The 17,055-nt window shown below is 46.8% G+C and overlaps 1 protein-coding gene across 3 annotated transcripts in view; it reads right to left on the reverse strand.

Annotated features, from left to right (window-relative positions):
- Nucleotides 1-12,782: 12,782 nt before the first annotated feature.
- Nucleotides 12,783-17,055, reverse strand: part of SUFU (SUFU negative regulator of hedgehog signaling) — a 130,789-nt gene continuing 126,516 nt past the window's right edge. For all 3 annotated transcript variants that reach the window (XM_034775224.1, XM_034775223.1, XM_034775225.1), the window contains one exon: nt 12,783-17,052. In XM_034775224.1, the coding sequence (XP_034631115.1) occupies nt 16,963-17,052 (90 nt within the window). In that variant the 3' untranslated portion in view covers nt 12,783-16,962. The remainder of the gene's footprint in view (nt 17,053-17,055) is intronic.

Here is a 17,055-nt window from a genome sequence, read left to right on the forward strand (position 1 = left end):
TATTAGAATTGGAAAAAGTCCAGAAGAGGGCAACAAAAATGATTAGGAGTATGGAACAGCTTCTTTATTAGGAGAGATTAAAAAGACTGAATCTGTTCAGCTTAGAAAAGTGACAACTTGGGGGGAATATGACTGAGGTCTATAGAATCATGACTGGTGTGGAGAAAGTGAATAAGGAAGTGTTATTTATCCCTTCACATAAAAACAAGAACCAAGGGTCAACCATTAGTAGGTAGCAGGTTTAAAAAAAATAAACATAAGGAAGTACTTCCTCACACGATGCACAGTCACCCTGTGGAACTCCTTGCCAGGGGATGTTGTGAAGGCCAAAAGTATGACTAGGTTAAAAAAAATTAGTTGAGTTCATGGAGGATAGGTCCATCAATAGCTATTAGCCAGGACAGTCAGGGATCCAACCCTATGCTCTGGCTGTCCCTGAACCTCCCAGAAGCTAGGACTGGATGACAAGGGATGGATCACTCAATAATTTGCCCTGTTCTGTTCATTCCCTCTGAAGCATCTAGCACTGGCCACTGGTGGAAAACACAATACCAGGCTAGATGGACCATTGGTCTGACCGAGTCTGGCCGTTCTTATGTTCCTACGCGTTGGGAAGTGTGATTACCACTGCGTACAGCGTTAGTGAGATCATAACTAGAAGTCTGCGGCCGGTTCTGGTGTCCATGCTTCTAAAAGATGGTTGACAAATTGGAAAGAGTTCAGAAAAGAGCTACAAAAATGATGCAAGCACAGGAAGACGTGAGAGACTAAAGAAACAATCTATGACATAGCAAGCCAGTTGCTACATAACGCTCCCTTAGGATCGTTGGGTATAAAGTGGTCTATAGCTGCTAAGTATAATGGCATATTCTGCCATAATTTGGGAACTCTGTCTACATACAATTGATTAATTCTGTTTATTATGAGCTCTCTGTAGGTTTAAGCCCTTATGAGTCTGTCCTGTCTTCTCGCCTCATTCTCCCTGTGCTAAGGAGACAGGGAATGGTGCCTGCATGTCTCTCTAGGGTACTGGTGTGGGTTGAATCATCCCAGTAATGAGCCACATGGTTGAGTGTCGTTGTGTGCCAACCAATTTGATGGGAGATGAACGGAGCCAGACCGGCTCACGGTGGTCTGCTGCAGAGTACCAGAGGACTAAACCAGCTGGTTGGCGACTTGGAGTGTTTGCTCCCCGTGAAGTCCCAGGCAATTTGCATAGAAGATTGTGACACAACCGCACCTTAGCTGCTGTTTTCCTCAGGCGGTTAAGAACATAAGAAAGGCCGTACCGGGTCAGACCAAAGGTCCATCTAGCCCAGTATCCTGTCTACTGACAGTGGCCAATGCCAGGTGCCCCAGAGGGAGTGAACCCAACATGCAATGATCAAGTGATCTCTCTCCTGCCATCCATCTCCACCCTCTGACAGACAGAGGCTAGGGACCCCATTCCTTACCCATCCTGGCTAATAGCCATTAATGGACTTAACCACCATGAATTTATCCAGTTCTCTTTTAAACTCTGTTATAGTCCTAGCCTTCACAACCTTCTCAGGTAAGGAGTCCACAAGTTGACTGTGCGCTGCATGAAGAAGAACTTCCTTTTATTTGTTTTAAACCTGCTGCCTATTAATTTCATTTGATGACCCCTGGTTCTTGTATTATGGGAATAAGTAAATAACTTTTCCTTATCCACTTTCTCCACATCACTCATGATTTTATATACCTCTATCATATCCCCCCTTAGTCTCCTCTTTTCCAAGCCGAAGAGTCCTAACCTCTTTAATCTCTCCTCATATGGGACCCATTCCAAACCCTTAATCATTTTAGTTGCCCTTTTCTGAACCTTTTCTAGTGCCAGTATATCTTTTTTGAGATGAGGCGACCACATCTGTACGCAGTATTCGAGATGAGGGCGTACCATCGATTTATATAAGGGCAATCAGATGTATGAATGATCTATCTAAGGCCGTGGTTTTCAACTTCTTTTTTTTCCATTTGCAGACCCCTAAAAAAATTTCAAATGCAGGTGTGGGTCCCTTTGGAAATCTGAGTCCGCAGACCCCCAGGGGTCCACGAACCACAGATTGAAAGCCACTGTTCTAGGGTTACTCCAAGGTGGGCTGGGTGGGATTTGTGTTTCAAGCAATGGCTATTGAGAAAGATGTTCAGTTCGTGGGCTGCTCTGGCACGGTCAGATACTCAAAACCGTCTTGGTCACATTTGGTTTTATATACCACCGACTACAGGATTCAGCCACCTTAATCAGGTCAGCGTTTAGGGCAGGGGTGGCCAACCTGAGCCTGAGCAGGAGCCGGAATTTAAATTAAAAATTTAATTATTTTAAATTAAAAATAAGGCACAAAAATGTGGGTGGATAACCATTGCAATAAACTACCCAGGGAAGTGGTGGATTCTTCATCTCATGATGTCTTCAGATCAAGACCGGATGCCTTTCATAGAATCATCAAATTATAGGACTGGAAGGGACCTCAAGGGGTCATCTAGTCCAGCCCCATGGCAGGACTAAGTATTATCTAGACCGGGGTGGCCAACCTGAGCCTGAGAAGGAGCCAGAATTTACCAATGTACATTGGCAAAGAGCCACAGTAATACGGCAGCAGCCCCCATCAGCTCCCCCACTCCCCACTCCCAGGGCCTCCCACCCACCGGAAGCCCTGCCCATCAGTACCTCCCCCTCTCATTGCACATCCCGATCAGCTGTTTCGTGGCATGCAGGAGGCTCTGGGGGAGAGGTGGAGGGCACTGCAGGCTCAGGGGAGGTGGCAGGAAGGGGTGGAGTGGGGGCAGGGCCTGTGGCAGAGCCAGGGGTTGAGCAGTGAGCACCCCCCGGCCCACTGGAAAGTTGGCACCTGTAGCTCCAGCCCTGGAGTCGGTGCCTATACAAGGAGCCGCATATTAACTTCTGAAGAGCCGCATGTGGCTCCAGCCACCCCTAGTTTAGGGCATCTTCAAGTTCTGGGCATGCCCATGCTTGGATCCCTCACCAAATGTCTCCTACGTGAATGTGCAGGACCGGGAGGTTATTTGTGTACAGGTTGAGAATCGCCCTCACAGAGCCTTGGGATAGATGGGTGGCTTGTCTTTTCCATGCACGGTCTCCCACGTACGCTCGGAAAAGTCTGTTGCAGAGGAGATGGTCAATCACGTTGACTACCCAGGCTGGGAGTGCTCCTGACAATTTAATTAAGAGCCCCGTGCGCCAGTCCATGTGATATCCCGCTGCCAGGACCAGAATACGGCTCCCATCTCCAGGTTTGTTTGAAAACCTTTTTTCGATGAATGCTGTCAAATCTAGCATTGATTGCAGGTGCTCTGAGCTCTCTGAAAGCCTGCTTGCTCAACGCTGAGTATTGACTCCACTTCTGAGGAGATGCACTGAAGAATGCCTCTCCAGCACCTTAAATAACACAGACAACAGGGAAATCGGTGGATAGTTTGCAACATTATATGAGTCTTTCTCCAGTTTCAGGAGAACAAGGAGTTTTGACATTCGCCATGTCTTCAGAAGTCATTCTTCATTGACCACTCGTGTGAAGAACCGTGCGAGCCACTGATGAGCACAAGTTCCAAGGTGCTTCAAGAGCTCTGGCGATATGTCATAGCCAGCAGCAGCGCCGCTCCTATCATCACTCAGAATTTTGTCTAACTCTGTGGCTGTGAACAGCTCTCTGAGTGGCGTTTCTCCGATGGAACCGACGCATTGCTCATGGACTTGTCGTCTGACATGTTTCTCATTTGGGGCCTTTGACACATTCAGCAGACAGCTGGCCGCTTGGCCTGGCATGACAGGTGGCCGGCTTAGGGCTGGTGGTTGCTGAGCTGTGCCGAGATGACGAATCAAATTCCAGCATTTCCTACTTGAGTGAGTGACGTCTTGATTCCAAGCCGTCTCTTCCCATTGTGCCCATCTAGCAGCATCTAGTGACTCGATTAGGCGATCAGCAATGTCTGGATCACCAGAGGATTCAGACTGGCTGAGCAGTTTAGCACATTCACCATCAAGGCCCAGCGTGTAGACCGGATGGTGCCTGCGCACTATGGATGCACAGACAGCTTTGAAGATGGCTCCAAACGCAGCAGCACCACCAACAAAGATGAGATGTGGGGGCAGCCCTTTGAAAAACACAAAGCCTGGGTCAGTCAGATGGACAAAATAAGCTTGGGGCAGTGGACACAAGCTTTTGTAGCAGAGGGGACCTTTTGACTGCTGGACCTGCCAGGAAGTGGAGGACACTGACCGCTGGAGTCAAATACAGGGACTCCCTATTCCAGAGGAAAAGCCCTTCATAAGATGGTGTCGCGTGGTAGAAACACTCCATTGTGGGATGGCGGGTTGAGGCAGACAAAGGGGTAGCTACAGCTCAAGCAGCCCCGGCCGGACCTTGCCCTTGGGGTGGTTCAGCCTAGAGACCAGAGTCCTTAGAGCTGCCCTTGGGCAGTTGTGTCCACTGTACGGGCAGTGCCTGCACCTAGCGCTAGGTGCAGAGAGGGGCAGGGGGCCCGGGCCCACCCTACTCCACTGGGTCCCGACCCAGGGCCCTGTTCAACCAGTAGTTCTGGGTTCGGGCTCGGTTTCCCATTTCAATCTTCATGTTCCCTGGGCCGCTTCCTAGCCTCGATTCCTGCTCTGTCAGTTCTCTTATGGGTAACTCCCGTTGCTCTCGTCCTCCGCGGCGAGGGGAGTTCCGGCTTAGATTCCTTCAGCCTCAGCGGTATGGAGCTCCAGCAGCTCTCTGGTAGGAGCCTGCAGCGTGCATCCACTCTCCTCCTCAGTCAGTCCAGACTGAGCTGGGCTGCTCCTTTTATATCCTGCTTCCAGTTAGAACAGCGGTTCTCAACCAGGCGTACCCGTACCACTGGGGGGGACATCCATTCATCTAGGTATTTGCCGAGTTTTACAACAGGCTACAGAAAAAGCAGTAGCGAAATCTGTACAAACGAAAATGTCATGCAGACACTGACTTGTCTATACTGATCTCTATACTACAGACTGAAAAGTAAGTACACTATTTATATTCCAATTCATTTATTTTATAATTATATGGTAACAGTGAGAAAGTCAGCCATTTTTCAGTAATTGTGTGCTGGGACATTTTTGTATTTTTAGGTCTGATTTTGTAAGCAAGGTCATTTTTAAGCGAGGTGAAACTTGGGGGTACGCAAGACAAATCAGACTCCTGAAAGGGGGACAGTAGGACAACCACTGAGTTGGAGCATGCCCAGCAGGAGTGAGGGGGTGTGGTCTCTTCAGCTGACGGTGTGTGGTCAATCCTAGGTAAGCCAGTGTGGGGTCACAGAGGGCTAAGAATTCTCATTATTAAATGCAAAGGAAGCCAGCTCAGAGTGGGGTGTAAAGTGATCAGAATGACCAACCAGAGGGCAGCATCAAGCATAAAGATTCTTATCAGGATGAGTCACAAGGAGTTTTTTTAGCCCCTCTTTAGAGGCAGCTAGGCTCTACCGGACTGAGCACAGGGCTGGATGGAAGTCAGGAGACCCAAGTTATCTTCCCAAATCTGTCAGTGATTTACTACAGCCTTGGACAATAGTTTAATCCCCCCACCCCCGAAGTAATGGGATGGTGTTGTTCAACCCATCTTTGTGTTGTGCTTTGAGGTCTATAGGCAGAAGGTCGGACTGTCAGTGCCAAGCCGTAGTAGAGCAGGAAGGGAGGGGTGAAGGGGATTAATCAAGGAATCAGTGTGTCCCCTTCCATCTTTTGAACCCCTTGTTACCACCTGAGGAACATAAGAATGGCCATACTGGGTCAGACCAAAAGTCCATCTAGCCGAGTATCCTGTCTTCCGACAGTGGCCAATGCCAGGTTCCCCAGAGGGAATGAACAGAACAAGGAATCATCAGGTGATCCAGCCCGTCGCCCATTTCCAGCTTCTGGCAAACAGAGGCTAGGGACACCATCCCTGCCTATCCTGGCTAATAGCCATTGATGGACCTGTCCTCCATGAATTTATCTAGTTCTTTTTTGAACCTTGTTATAGTCTTGGCCTTCACAACATCCTCTGGCAAGGAGTTCCACAGGTTGACTGTGCCTTGTGTGAATAAATACTTTTTTGTTTGTTTTAAACCTGCTGCTTATTCTTTTCATTTGGTAGCCCCTAGTTCTTGTGTTATGAAAAGGAGTAAGTAACACTTCCTTATTTACTTTCTCCACACCAGTCATGATTTTATAGACCTCCATCATTTCCTCCCTTAGTCCTCTCTTTTCCAAGCTGGAAAGTCCCAGTCTTATTAATCTCTCCTCATACGGCCGCCGTTCCATACCCCTAATCATTTTTGTTGCCCTTTTCTGAACCTTTTCCAAGCCCAATGTATTGTTTCTGAGATGGGCCGACCACATCTGCACACAGTATTCAAGCTGTGGGCGTATCATGGATTGATGTAGAGGCAATCTGATATTTTCTGTCTTATCTATCCATTATCTATCTAACATGCCACGTCTGGGCCTCACTGAGGGGTTAATAGGAAGCAGGAGATCTGTTGCTTCTGGCTTGTCTTCACTGGAGGCCGCCCAGAAGCAGCAGTTGCCTTTCCTTGCAGCACAGAACGGTTTCTCCCTTAAAATGTCCAATCCGCAGCAAGGCAACCAGGGCCCTCTCCCCCCGCCCCGAGGAGCCGAACGTCATGCCAGATGCTAACCTCATCGGGAGGAGACCAGGCCAAATTCTTTGTGCTGCCCAGAGCAGTTTATATGTAATGAATTAGTCTATGCCCCTGGCTGGGGTTTGCTAACAAGGCAGCAGTGGGTAAAGGGCCATCGAACCAGTAACTTACTCATCAGCTCTAGGATGCTAACAGCAGCACATCCAGAGTCTTTCACCGTACCCCCCAAGAGAGCGCCACAGACAGTGGCTCTTGAAGGGCATCAGCTTGTATAAGAGAGACCCAAAAGGGGCAAAAAGACTCTGGCTCCCTATGTCTCGGGAGACAGAAACCCCGCCCCGGGGAGGAAGGCGAGCCCAGCAGCTTGGTTGTAGTTAATCGACATGTAAACTCCTCCTGGGTTTAAAACGAGCCTAAGCAGGAAACCAAAGAATGTGTGGGGGCCCAGCAGCGCGGCTCATGGGTTCCAGGAAGTGTTACTGACTAATCTGGTTAAGTCCACACTCAAACAAAACTTGTGTAGGCAGAGTTCAGCGAGCAGCTGAAAGGGAAGAAAGCAGCTGCTGCCGCTGCCTGGCTCAGGGGCCCTCCCAAAAGCTAGAACACAAGTGGGGGTGGAGATGATCTTGACAATTCCTTCCCGCCCCCCTAAGAAGCCAAGTCAGAGGCTTGGGGTTTTTCGGGCTTGATCTAAGGCTGTAACCAAAGCAGCACATGGCTGGCCACCCCCACCCCACCTCCCCCCATTCCAAAGGCAGGCTTTTGGTGACACAGGCAGACTTTTCCTTTCTGACCGGCCGCCTTCCTCCAGTGTTTGCACCTTCCCCACTCGCTGCTGTGGAAGGGTAGATCATAGCATCACCACCACACGACCAACCCATCAATGCTGTTACCCTGTCTTATATTTAAGCAGAAAACGCTTTGAGGCGGGGCACATCTTGTCATGTGCCTACACACACACTGGACCGAGCACAAGGGAGCCCTGAATGCTGCTTCGGGCCTCTGGGTGCCCCCCAATACCGGTAACTTCACTGGGGGGCCCAGTTTATTGGCAGGGCTCTTCAACAGAAACAAAACCCAGCCACACCTCCGGGCACATCCCCTCCTGCAGCGTCTCAGCCTGAAATCCAGCCAACCTGATCGGAGCAAGACAAGTTGCATGTCTTCAGAGCCACCTGCCCTGGATTCTGGTCAGCCCCCCGTTCTCTCGCTCCCTCCCAGATTAGCCCAGCTCCTTGAAAGCTGAGCACTTTGCGATGGTCGGCGCTATCTCGTTCCCCCGCTCACGGACATTAACCACTGGAGCATCTGAAACCCCGCTCGGATTTAACCCCAAAACCCTAATACCATTCAGGATGAGCAGTGGAAACGGGGTAGTCAATTTTAGTTTTTTGCCACGGTCAGTTTCACTTGCTGGTTTTTCTCTCAGTAGCAGGATGCTGCACTGTTTATAGGACAAAGGTTATTCCTGTAGAAATGAATGGTTTCCACGCTCAGACTTCAAAAATAACCTCATGGAACCATTTCTGCTGACAACAGGATACTTGTTTCCATTGAAATTAAAGGGTAAGTGGGGGGTGGGGGAGGATGATGTGACCCAATAGTATCTCTTCAAGGAGAGAGAGAGAGAGAGAATCTAGACTGAAAGTGGATTTCTTCTCCTCATCCATCTTTCTCCCTTCTTTTGTAGGCTGTCATTTCCCCTCTCCCAGGTCAGATATTCCCACCCTCCCTCTCTCTGACCTTAAAAGAATTCATTACTGAAGAGTGTAAAAAGATGACTGCAAAATCATTCTGAATTACTGGGAAATCATTGCAACATTAGCTCAGTAATGTGTTTTTCATAAGTGTTCTCTGGGCCATCTCTCCTGTCCCCCCCGATTTACTGGTTCCCTCCAAACATACCTGCAAATTCCCACTGAAGCCAAGGGGCTGATGTACCTGAGGACAGAAATTGGCCCTGAAGTACTTAAGTTCTCTTCTCCTTTCTAATTTATGGGCCGCCCTAACAGTTTAGAACAGGAGTTACCCTCCATAGATAAGACCTATAGTCTAGCTAATTCTAAGACTAAGGAGAGACTGGTTGATAAGCAAGGAGCTAACTGTAGCTCTGATAACGAACGTGAATCAATCCATCCCATTTTCTTTCTTTTGCAACCACACCGAGAAAAGGACACAACCAATTATGCAAATATGTTTAATGCACTTAGAATACACGTGAGAAAAAATGTTTAGTGATTCACAAAAATATTACAAAAGTCACGTGCAGGTGGACTGCACCGGCACTCCAATAACAAAGTAAGAATTTACATTAGGAACTAATATAAAATATTTAAAAACCTCTGCTAGTTTAGCTTTCCATTTGTAATTTTTTTTTTTTTTTTTTGGTTTAAAAAAAAAAAAGTCCAACTACAAAGTACTGACAGACTGACTGCAGGAACACAGGCTCCTTGCAGATCGATTCTGCAGTGTCCTTAGAATTCTAGTAAGAAAAATACACACACACGCACGCAAAAAAGAAACAGACGAACTACAAAAACGTTCACCTCAGCTGATGGCTGCAAAAGCAACCCCAGCAGTCCGGGTTCTGTCCGTTTTATGTAACCCACAAATAAATGCTCATTTTCTCCTAGGTTAACCAGCTCAACAGCTTTCCAACAGTTAGTGTCGTCAACAACAACAGAAACAAAAGCTCTATCCCTTTACAAAAATATTTATAGGTAAGGAAAAGGACTTGGTAGCCAACCCGGGCCCTAGGGACATAAAAGAGTTTTGAAAAAGCAAGTCAATCCCTTCGTTGTGAATATGGCTAATCATTCCTTTAAACATCTCCTCCTCTGCTTCTGACTCCAGCTGAACCCAAGCCCACCGGGGCTTTATTGGAGGGTGGGAGCTGGATTTGAATGGATTTGGGCCAGTGAAGAATCCTGCATTTGGAACGGCAGGTTCCTGTGCACAGGAAACAGTCTGGTGCCAATGAGCTGTAAATTGCTGCTTCAAGGAAAGGCAAAAGGACAAAAATAAAAGGGCAAAATCCTCAGATTCTGTGATCAGTCCCTGCTTGAAGGACACAGTTGTTTAAACTCACTTCCCCTTTCTTCTGTCCCCAATGGGCTTGACATTCTGTAAGGCAGGTGGTAGCTTGAAATTCTGTATGTTGTTACAGAGGAAACTGGCAAAGGCATCTTGGGCCTAATCTGGACCTACTGGTATCAGGAGACTATTATACTGTGGAATATCCCCTGGATTCTAAACCACTCCACTGTCAAGAAACAACAGCCACAACTGTTTATGTAGGACCTACATCAAGGCAACGTGTTGCTCCCTCCACCGGCTCTGCAGCAGACGAGTATTTACAGAGCTGCGCTTACAACGCTGTAGTTGGGCTTTGGGGAAGGGAACAAAAACCATTTTGCTTTAACAGCCTCCCTAGCAGAGAAGTGCAGAGAAGGAAAAAAAAAAATCAGTGTTTGCAAAATAGAACAATCAGCAACAAAGGAAATTTTACTCCCGCTTTTAAGAGGGTGTTGAAGAAAAAAAAAAAAAAAGGAGAAAAAATACTTTTAGGTCATTTAAAAAATAAAAAAGCATTTGACAGTGTCCTTTTAACATTTACCACACAGTGATTTCTGTATTTATGTAACACTGTTATCAGGGACCTAAAATTTCAACCGTGAATAATGAGGCACACAAGATTATTTAATACTTTTACCACCTCCCATTATCTCATGGAGGGAAGGAAATAGGCACCTTTATGGCAGACTTGAAATGACATTTCTAAGCTAATATGCCACTTTTTATGATTTTATGGTCTGTGAGCAATTTTAGGAGAAATAGACTGGTACTAGAAATGAATAAGTGGTGACGTGTATTACACGACAGGTTAATTGCCTGAGAGATACAGGTCAGTATGTGGGCTCAGTTTAAAACACACCGCCCGCCACAGGCTTATTCTCGGTTTGAAATTTTGGACTCGCACTGAACGAAAGCTTTACAAAAAAGGAAAGAACGAGCATATACCATTATGCTAGGGAAGTGTCACAAAAATGATAAGCTGCTACAGATCTCGCTGGAAATTGCAATAGTATCGGAGACCTAAATTAGGCTTAAAATGTTAGGACGTGATGACTCGGAACAAAAACGTTCAATCCGGATAGATTCCTGTTGAAACATCTGCTCCCCATTCATCCCCCACTTCCCTTGCTTTTATTAAGCAGGGAGGAGATCTTTGCTGCTTAACAATTAATCTGCTCCTGTCGTTTAACTGAAACTAGAAATAAGGTGCATTTTATATACAAGTGCGGATGATTAGCTATTGGAAAAAGTCTACCAAGGGAACTAGTGGATTCTCCATCTAATGTCATCCGGCTAAAAGATGCTTCAGACACATTCAGGCTATTGGGCTCAGCGCATGGGTGAAATCCTGTGGCCTGGGTTATACATGAAGGCAGACTACAGCAGGGGTGGCCAGCCTGGGGTTCCGGAGCCACATGCGGCTCTTCAGAGGTTAATATGCGGCTCCTTGTATAGGCACCGACTCCGGGGCTGAAGCTACAGGCGCCAACTTTCCAATGTGCTGGGGGGAGCTCACTGCCCAACCCCTGGCTCTGCCACAGGCCCTGCCCCCACTCCTCCCCTTCCTGCCCTCTCCCCTGAGCCTGCTGTGCCCTCGCTCCTCCCCCTCCCCCACAGCCTCCTGCATGCCACGGGAAGTGCAGGGAGGGAGGGAGAGGTGCTGATCGGTGGGGCTGCTGGTGGGTGGGAGCCGGGGGTGGGGAGCTGCTGACGTATTCCTGTGGCTCTTTGGCAATGTACATTGGTAAATTCTGGCTCCTTCTCAGGCTCAGGTTGGCCACCCCTGGGCTAGATGATCTAACAGTCCGTACTCATTTTAAAAGTCTATTCATCTATTTCCCGCCCCCTGAAGTTACAGTCTCCACCCCAGTTGGGAGAGCAACCCTTGCTAGCAGCTAGTTACAAGGCAACAAAACGGGGGTTATGACTTTGGATGTGAACATGTGAGGCAGGAATAAACAGCAGGTGCAATAAACAGCAGGTGCAAGACGAGCTGTTAAGCAACAAAGATCCCTTTTCCATACAGGCCTTTCGGAGTAATAAAAAGGCCAGAGAAACGCAAGAGAAGACATAGCTTCTGCCCACCACCGGAGAAGAACATGAGCGGCGGCCATGTCTCTAAATGGAGTGTCTGAAAGAGTTTTCCTTGGGAGGCGCTGCTGACTAGCTTGATGTGGTAAACGCACAGCCCCTGAGTAACGAGAACGAAGCTCATTCAATCAAAGAGCCTGCAGAGTCACACCAGGGGATCGAGAGAGAAGCAGCAGTAACTTCGGCAAACTGTTAATGATTAGAACAGACGAAGAAGCAGCCACGTCATAATTTCACCTTCCATTTGCTAACAAGACAGCCATTTGTGGACAATGTCAGAGAAAACAAATACGACTATTTGCTCTGTCTGTTATAAATGAAACTCTTGTAGATTTAAAAAATTCTTAATTTGCTTTTTACGTCAAGTGGTTCCGCCTGGCGTTGACAATCAACACAGCCTGAGAGCCAGTCTCCATGCGAGCAGACCCGTGTGCCTGGCTCATGTCAGTAGGACTGAGCATTGGAACAAGGATTTGCTCACATGGATCCCGCTGCAGAATTGGGTCCCAAGTCAGATTCACTTTCGTTTTAGTTAATTTCACTGCCAGGTTTGCTTGCAATAGCGCAATTTGCAATACTTGGGTCACAGACACTGCAGGTCAATGTCTAACAAACTGTGCATCAATTCATTATGTTGTTTAAATTCCATCCTCTAAGTACTTCTACTGGTCTCAAGTTTTGTAAACAAATGTTTATTTCCTCAAAGACAACCTTGTGCCCTGGAACCATTCAAGAGCTACAGATTATTTAAAATGAAGGGCTTTAGCATGCCGTCTCAAATCATTCCTGGCAAATCTGTGTCCAATCAAACCAACCTACCACTGTCCTCAAAGCCATTACACATAGCAGATATTCTAGATCTAGGCCACAGAAAATATTACAACAGGTCACGCCAATTGCAACACTTAAGGTCTCTCTGGTTTGCTGAGAGCCTAGTTTCTTTAATACTGTAACTGTAATTTTTTTTTTTTTTAAATCAAGTGTGTGAGGGGAAGAGTGTTTATAGCTCTTGGGATTTCCCTTGTTTGAAGGTGGCTGTCCCCATTATAGACTTTCAAGGCATCACAGGTCTGCCATAAGGAAGTATTCCTATCTATCTGCATTGGAAGATTTCTCTCTTTTTGGGGGGGGGGGGTAGGGAGAAGAGAAATCTCTACACACTTATTTTAAAATGCAATTTACATCCAGATCGCCGCTTCCACCCAACACAAATTGCATGGCTTTGGTTTTTGTATAATCCCTGTTCAAATCTCCGCCAGCCTGAACAAATCTAAAAGCAGCATGAGTGGAACTGCCATTCTCAACAACACTGGCCTGGAAAACCACCTTGGAATTAACATTTATGCATTTCCCTTTTCAAGCCATTTACTCATTTAAAAATATATATATTCAAAAGTTCTCTTTTTTCCATGTCACCGCTCCTCCCCCTGCCCAAGACAAAAACTAGAAAAGTATCAAAACTCAAGATCTCGTTTAGCTGCCAACTGAATAGTCTTTGGCATGACTGCAAACTTCAACTGCACACAGGGAAAAATGTTATGGGTGACGAGTTCTCTAAATATTGATTAATGTGCAACTTTCTTGTTCTAAAAGAATGGAGACAGGAGTGGGACAGAGTCAAAAGGTTTCCTTTCACCAGTGAATCTCTTGCAGAGAGGCTGGCAATAGGCCGTAGATTGCTATTGTAGCAGTGATTTGTTTTGTTTTGTTTTTATTTGCTAAACTAATTAGGAAGACCCGACTTCCTTCCCTTGAAACAAAATGTAATTTGGCAGCCAGCGAGGCTTTAAGAATAGGGTTTGTGAGAAAGTGTCTTACAAATCAAAGGTACCTATCTTGCCAACTGGTCATAACTCAAATACTGATGACTAGATATAAATACATGACATATAAACAAAAACACATGGGTATAGCTGGGATTTCCAAAGCACTCAGGTCATGTCTACACTACAAAATTATGTCAACTGAATTTATTACGGCAGACAGCCACCGGAGTTATTAAATCACTCGTGAGTGTGCATTTGTGTTGGCAGCACACATCCTCCCCAGGAGCGCCTGTATAGATTGTATTGTCCGTGTGGGGCATTGCGGGACGGCTCCTGAAAGCCAATAACAGTAGACATAAGCGAGACAGTGTCTACACTGACATTGGGTCAACCTAATGACATTGACTGTGACTCTACCCTGCTTGGGAAGGTGATGTTAGTAAATCGGTGTAGACAGCCACTTACATCGTCAGGAGCCAAACTGGAGCGAAGACACTTCCACAGCTAGGTCGACACAAGGAAGCTTACATCGACCTACCTGTGTAGCCTAGGCCAAGCCTCAGTGTGGTCCCTTCACATCCCCCTCTGAAACCAACCAACATCCAACCCACAGCGATAAACAGGAGTGAATGCAGAACGGAAGAACAATCGTGGGAGAGGCAGATTTGGAGAAAAATCCTGCAGAGAGAAAGTATTTTACCTACAGTCCGGCACTCGCTCATGTGTCTTGTGGGAAGGTTTCAAAGAGTCTCAACTCGAGTTAGGGCAGAGAGACAGAACTCAGATGGCCTCCTGGTCTCTGCCCCTTTGTGACTTCTGTGGGAACAGCAGCAATTGCTGACATGGACAAATCACTCTAGGAAAGTCCTGTGCTTTCAGCTTCTCTTAATGAGACTTCGCAGCTGGAAAGAAGGAAGAGGAGCCGGCCCTGTGGCAATCAGCCAGTTCTCCAAACACCACTGGCAAGTGTTTGGTTCATGGGCCGCTCTTTGAAATCTGTGGATTTAGGGCAAAGTCTTCATTGTCCGCTTTCCTCCTTTTCTGATTGGCATGATGCCACTATTTCTTCACAGTGAGGTGAGGAGGGGAGTCTATTTTGTGCCTGGGTTGGTAGATTTGCATGCCAATTTTCAGCCTCTCTCTAGTCCACTGGCCCCTGGAAATGCATCTACAACTCCCACCAACATTAAGGAACAGAACAGACCGGCACTGCATACACATTTCATACTAAATGGGACGCTGCAAGCCAGCCAAAGATTCTCCTGGATAAATGCAGACTGCCACAACACAAAAATCACTCTGGTTGGCCCGGAGATTGGAAACTCTGCTCTTAAAAAATATCATTTCAAGATGATCCTTTGAGTTCAGACAAAATTACAGACTAATTTACATCGAAATTGCTTTCATAGCTTTGTAAAAAGGAAGCTGTTAAGCAACGTAGGATCTGGATTTGGCTTTCCTTAAATAATAATAAAAATAATGGTACTTGTACCTCCCTCTGAGAATCTTGGTCCACTTCACAGATGCTAATGGTCTAGGCATCCCAACCCCCGCAGGAATATTATCCTCATTTGCAGAGGAGGAAGTGAAGTGATTTGCCTACACTCACACAGGAAATCCAGAGTCAGACCTCTCGGCTCCTAGATACATGCCTCAACCACAGGACTATACATCCTACAGCAACCAGCTCCAAAATATATTTTAAAAATCTTGACAAAATCCCACTTTGTTGGGAAGAAATTAAGACAACAACAACAACCAGCTTCTGTGAGGTATGGGCCAGTTTTAGCCATTGCGGTTTGATCAAAGGCAGTCAGTTGTTAAGAGTTGTTGCCACAGCCGTGTTAAGACCACTGTATTGTGTACAACCAGAGACGAAGAAACGGCCATGTTAGCTTGTGAGTGGGAAAGGGTGGGGGGAGAAATCTGCCCCCACATAATTAGAAGTGACTGTATTCCAGTGTGAATCTGTCTGAGAAAGCACTGGTGAATCTACTTTAGAGAACAATCCAGGATTGGCAGGGGAAGGACTCAAGCATGGGGTAGCCTGCAGCCCATCTGCAATGCACCCACCAACGGCCTGCTCTTCGGTACCAGGATGCAACCTGCAGAGACAAAAGCTCTCAGCACACGTGCTCCATCTTGGTCTAAGGGAGGCCGCTGGGACCAAGAGGGAGTGTCATGTTGGAAGCAGAGCCTGAAGCTCATACTACAATATAACTTGGGGGCCCCGGTTACAGCCTGCTCATCCCCCAATCGTTAAAGCAAGGTTCAAATCCTTAGCACATGGCTACGGTCCCATGTGCACACAGGTTGTTGAACACAGAGTCTGGTAAGATGGAACTGTGCTAAGGACAACTGTGCTGTAAGCGGGTCCCCAGCAGGGTTTGTTTTGTAGTGCAGGTAGGGCTTTCTTCCAGGACTCTGCTGGTGGGGAGGGTGGATCCGATCTCCATATTAAACAATTTAGAGCAGCCCTCTGGTTCCTGGAGCGTGGCCCCTCGGAACATACAGATCCTTTCCCACTTCTAGGATTCAAAGGGATTCTGTACAATAGCAAGGAAAAAATACTTGACAGCATCCCTTGAAAGATAAACATTCTGTAAACAGGAGATCTCCTCCTCTGCCCTGGTAGTCTCTCTTCCTCCTGCTTGTGCAAAAGCAGAGGTCACAACCTTCTCCGGGGCTCATGCATACATTCATACGCTAGGACAGGATGTGCAAGAAGAAAGTTGCCTCTGTTTGCAGCGATACCAGAGCTAATCAGACCGAGCTCAACGCTCAGACCTTTCCGAATTCTAGCAGCAGGGAGGGTTTGGGTTTGTTTTTTGACTAAACTTGAGAGTTCATCTTTAAATGAAGCGTGCGAGCTTCTGGCCTCGTTAACACCATTCCGTTTCTGAAAAGACAAAACAGCCCCTGGAGGAATAGTTCTGCAGTCGGTAAAAGTTTGGCTAACCAAAAGGATTCCGAAGTCACGTAGAGAACATTTAATCCATGGGCTTGCACCTGGCAGAGTGCGTATGTAAATACAGGCGTACAAGGTATCTACACCCTGGGCGAAGACTGCAGGGATATTTGTAGCCAGCTAGAACAGGGAAAAAATTCTTACCACTACTTTTCATAGTTAAATATTTCTCACTTGCACTCAAACATACGCAGGCTGTTCCCGGAGAGTTCAGCCCAGGAAAGGATGGGGAAGAAACGGCCCAGCACTGTCCAGTTCTGTCTGGGTTGGTGTTGTGTAACTCCTCTTCTGTTTGCAGTGGTTGTGCAGCAATCTACTTTATTTGAAGGCATAGTTCTTACTGCATTCATTATCCTGTGAGTCACTGAGCAATGTACAGTCACTTGGCTCTCCCAGATGTCAGAAGGGTGTAATTCAGCTCTAAGGCAGAGGGTTGTCAAACACAGCATCTGGTAAGATGGAGACTTTCAGTTTCTTTTCAGGCCAGCTGTACTCTTTTGGAAGTTTAAGCTA

This window comes from Trachemys scripta, chromosome 7 (assembly GCF_013100865.1).
Source record: "Trachemys scripta elegans isolate TJP31775 chromosome 7, CAS_Tse_1.0, whole genome shotgun sequence".
NCBI classification, from domain to species: domain Eukaryota; kingdom Metazoa; phylum Chordata; order Testudines; family Emydidae; genus Trachemys; species Trachemys scripta.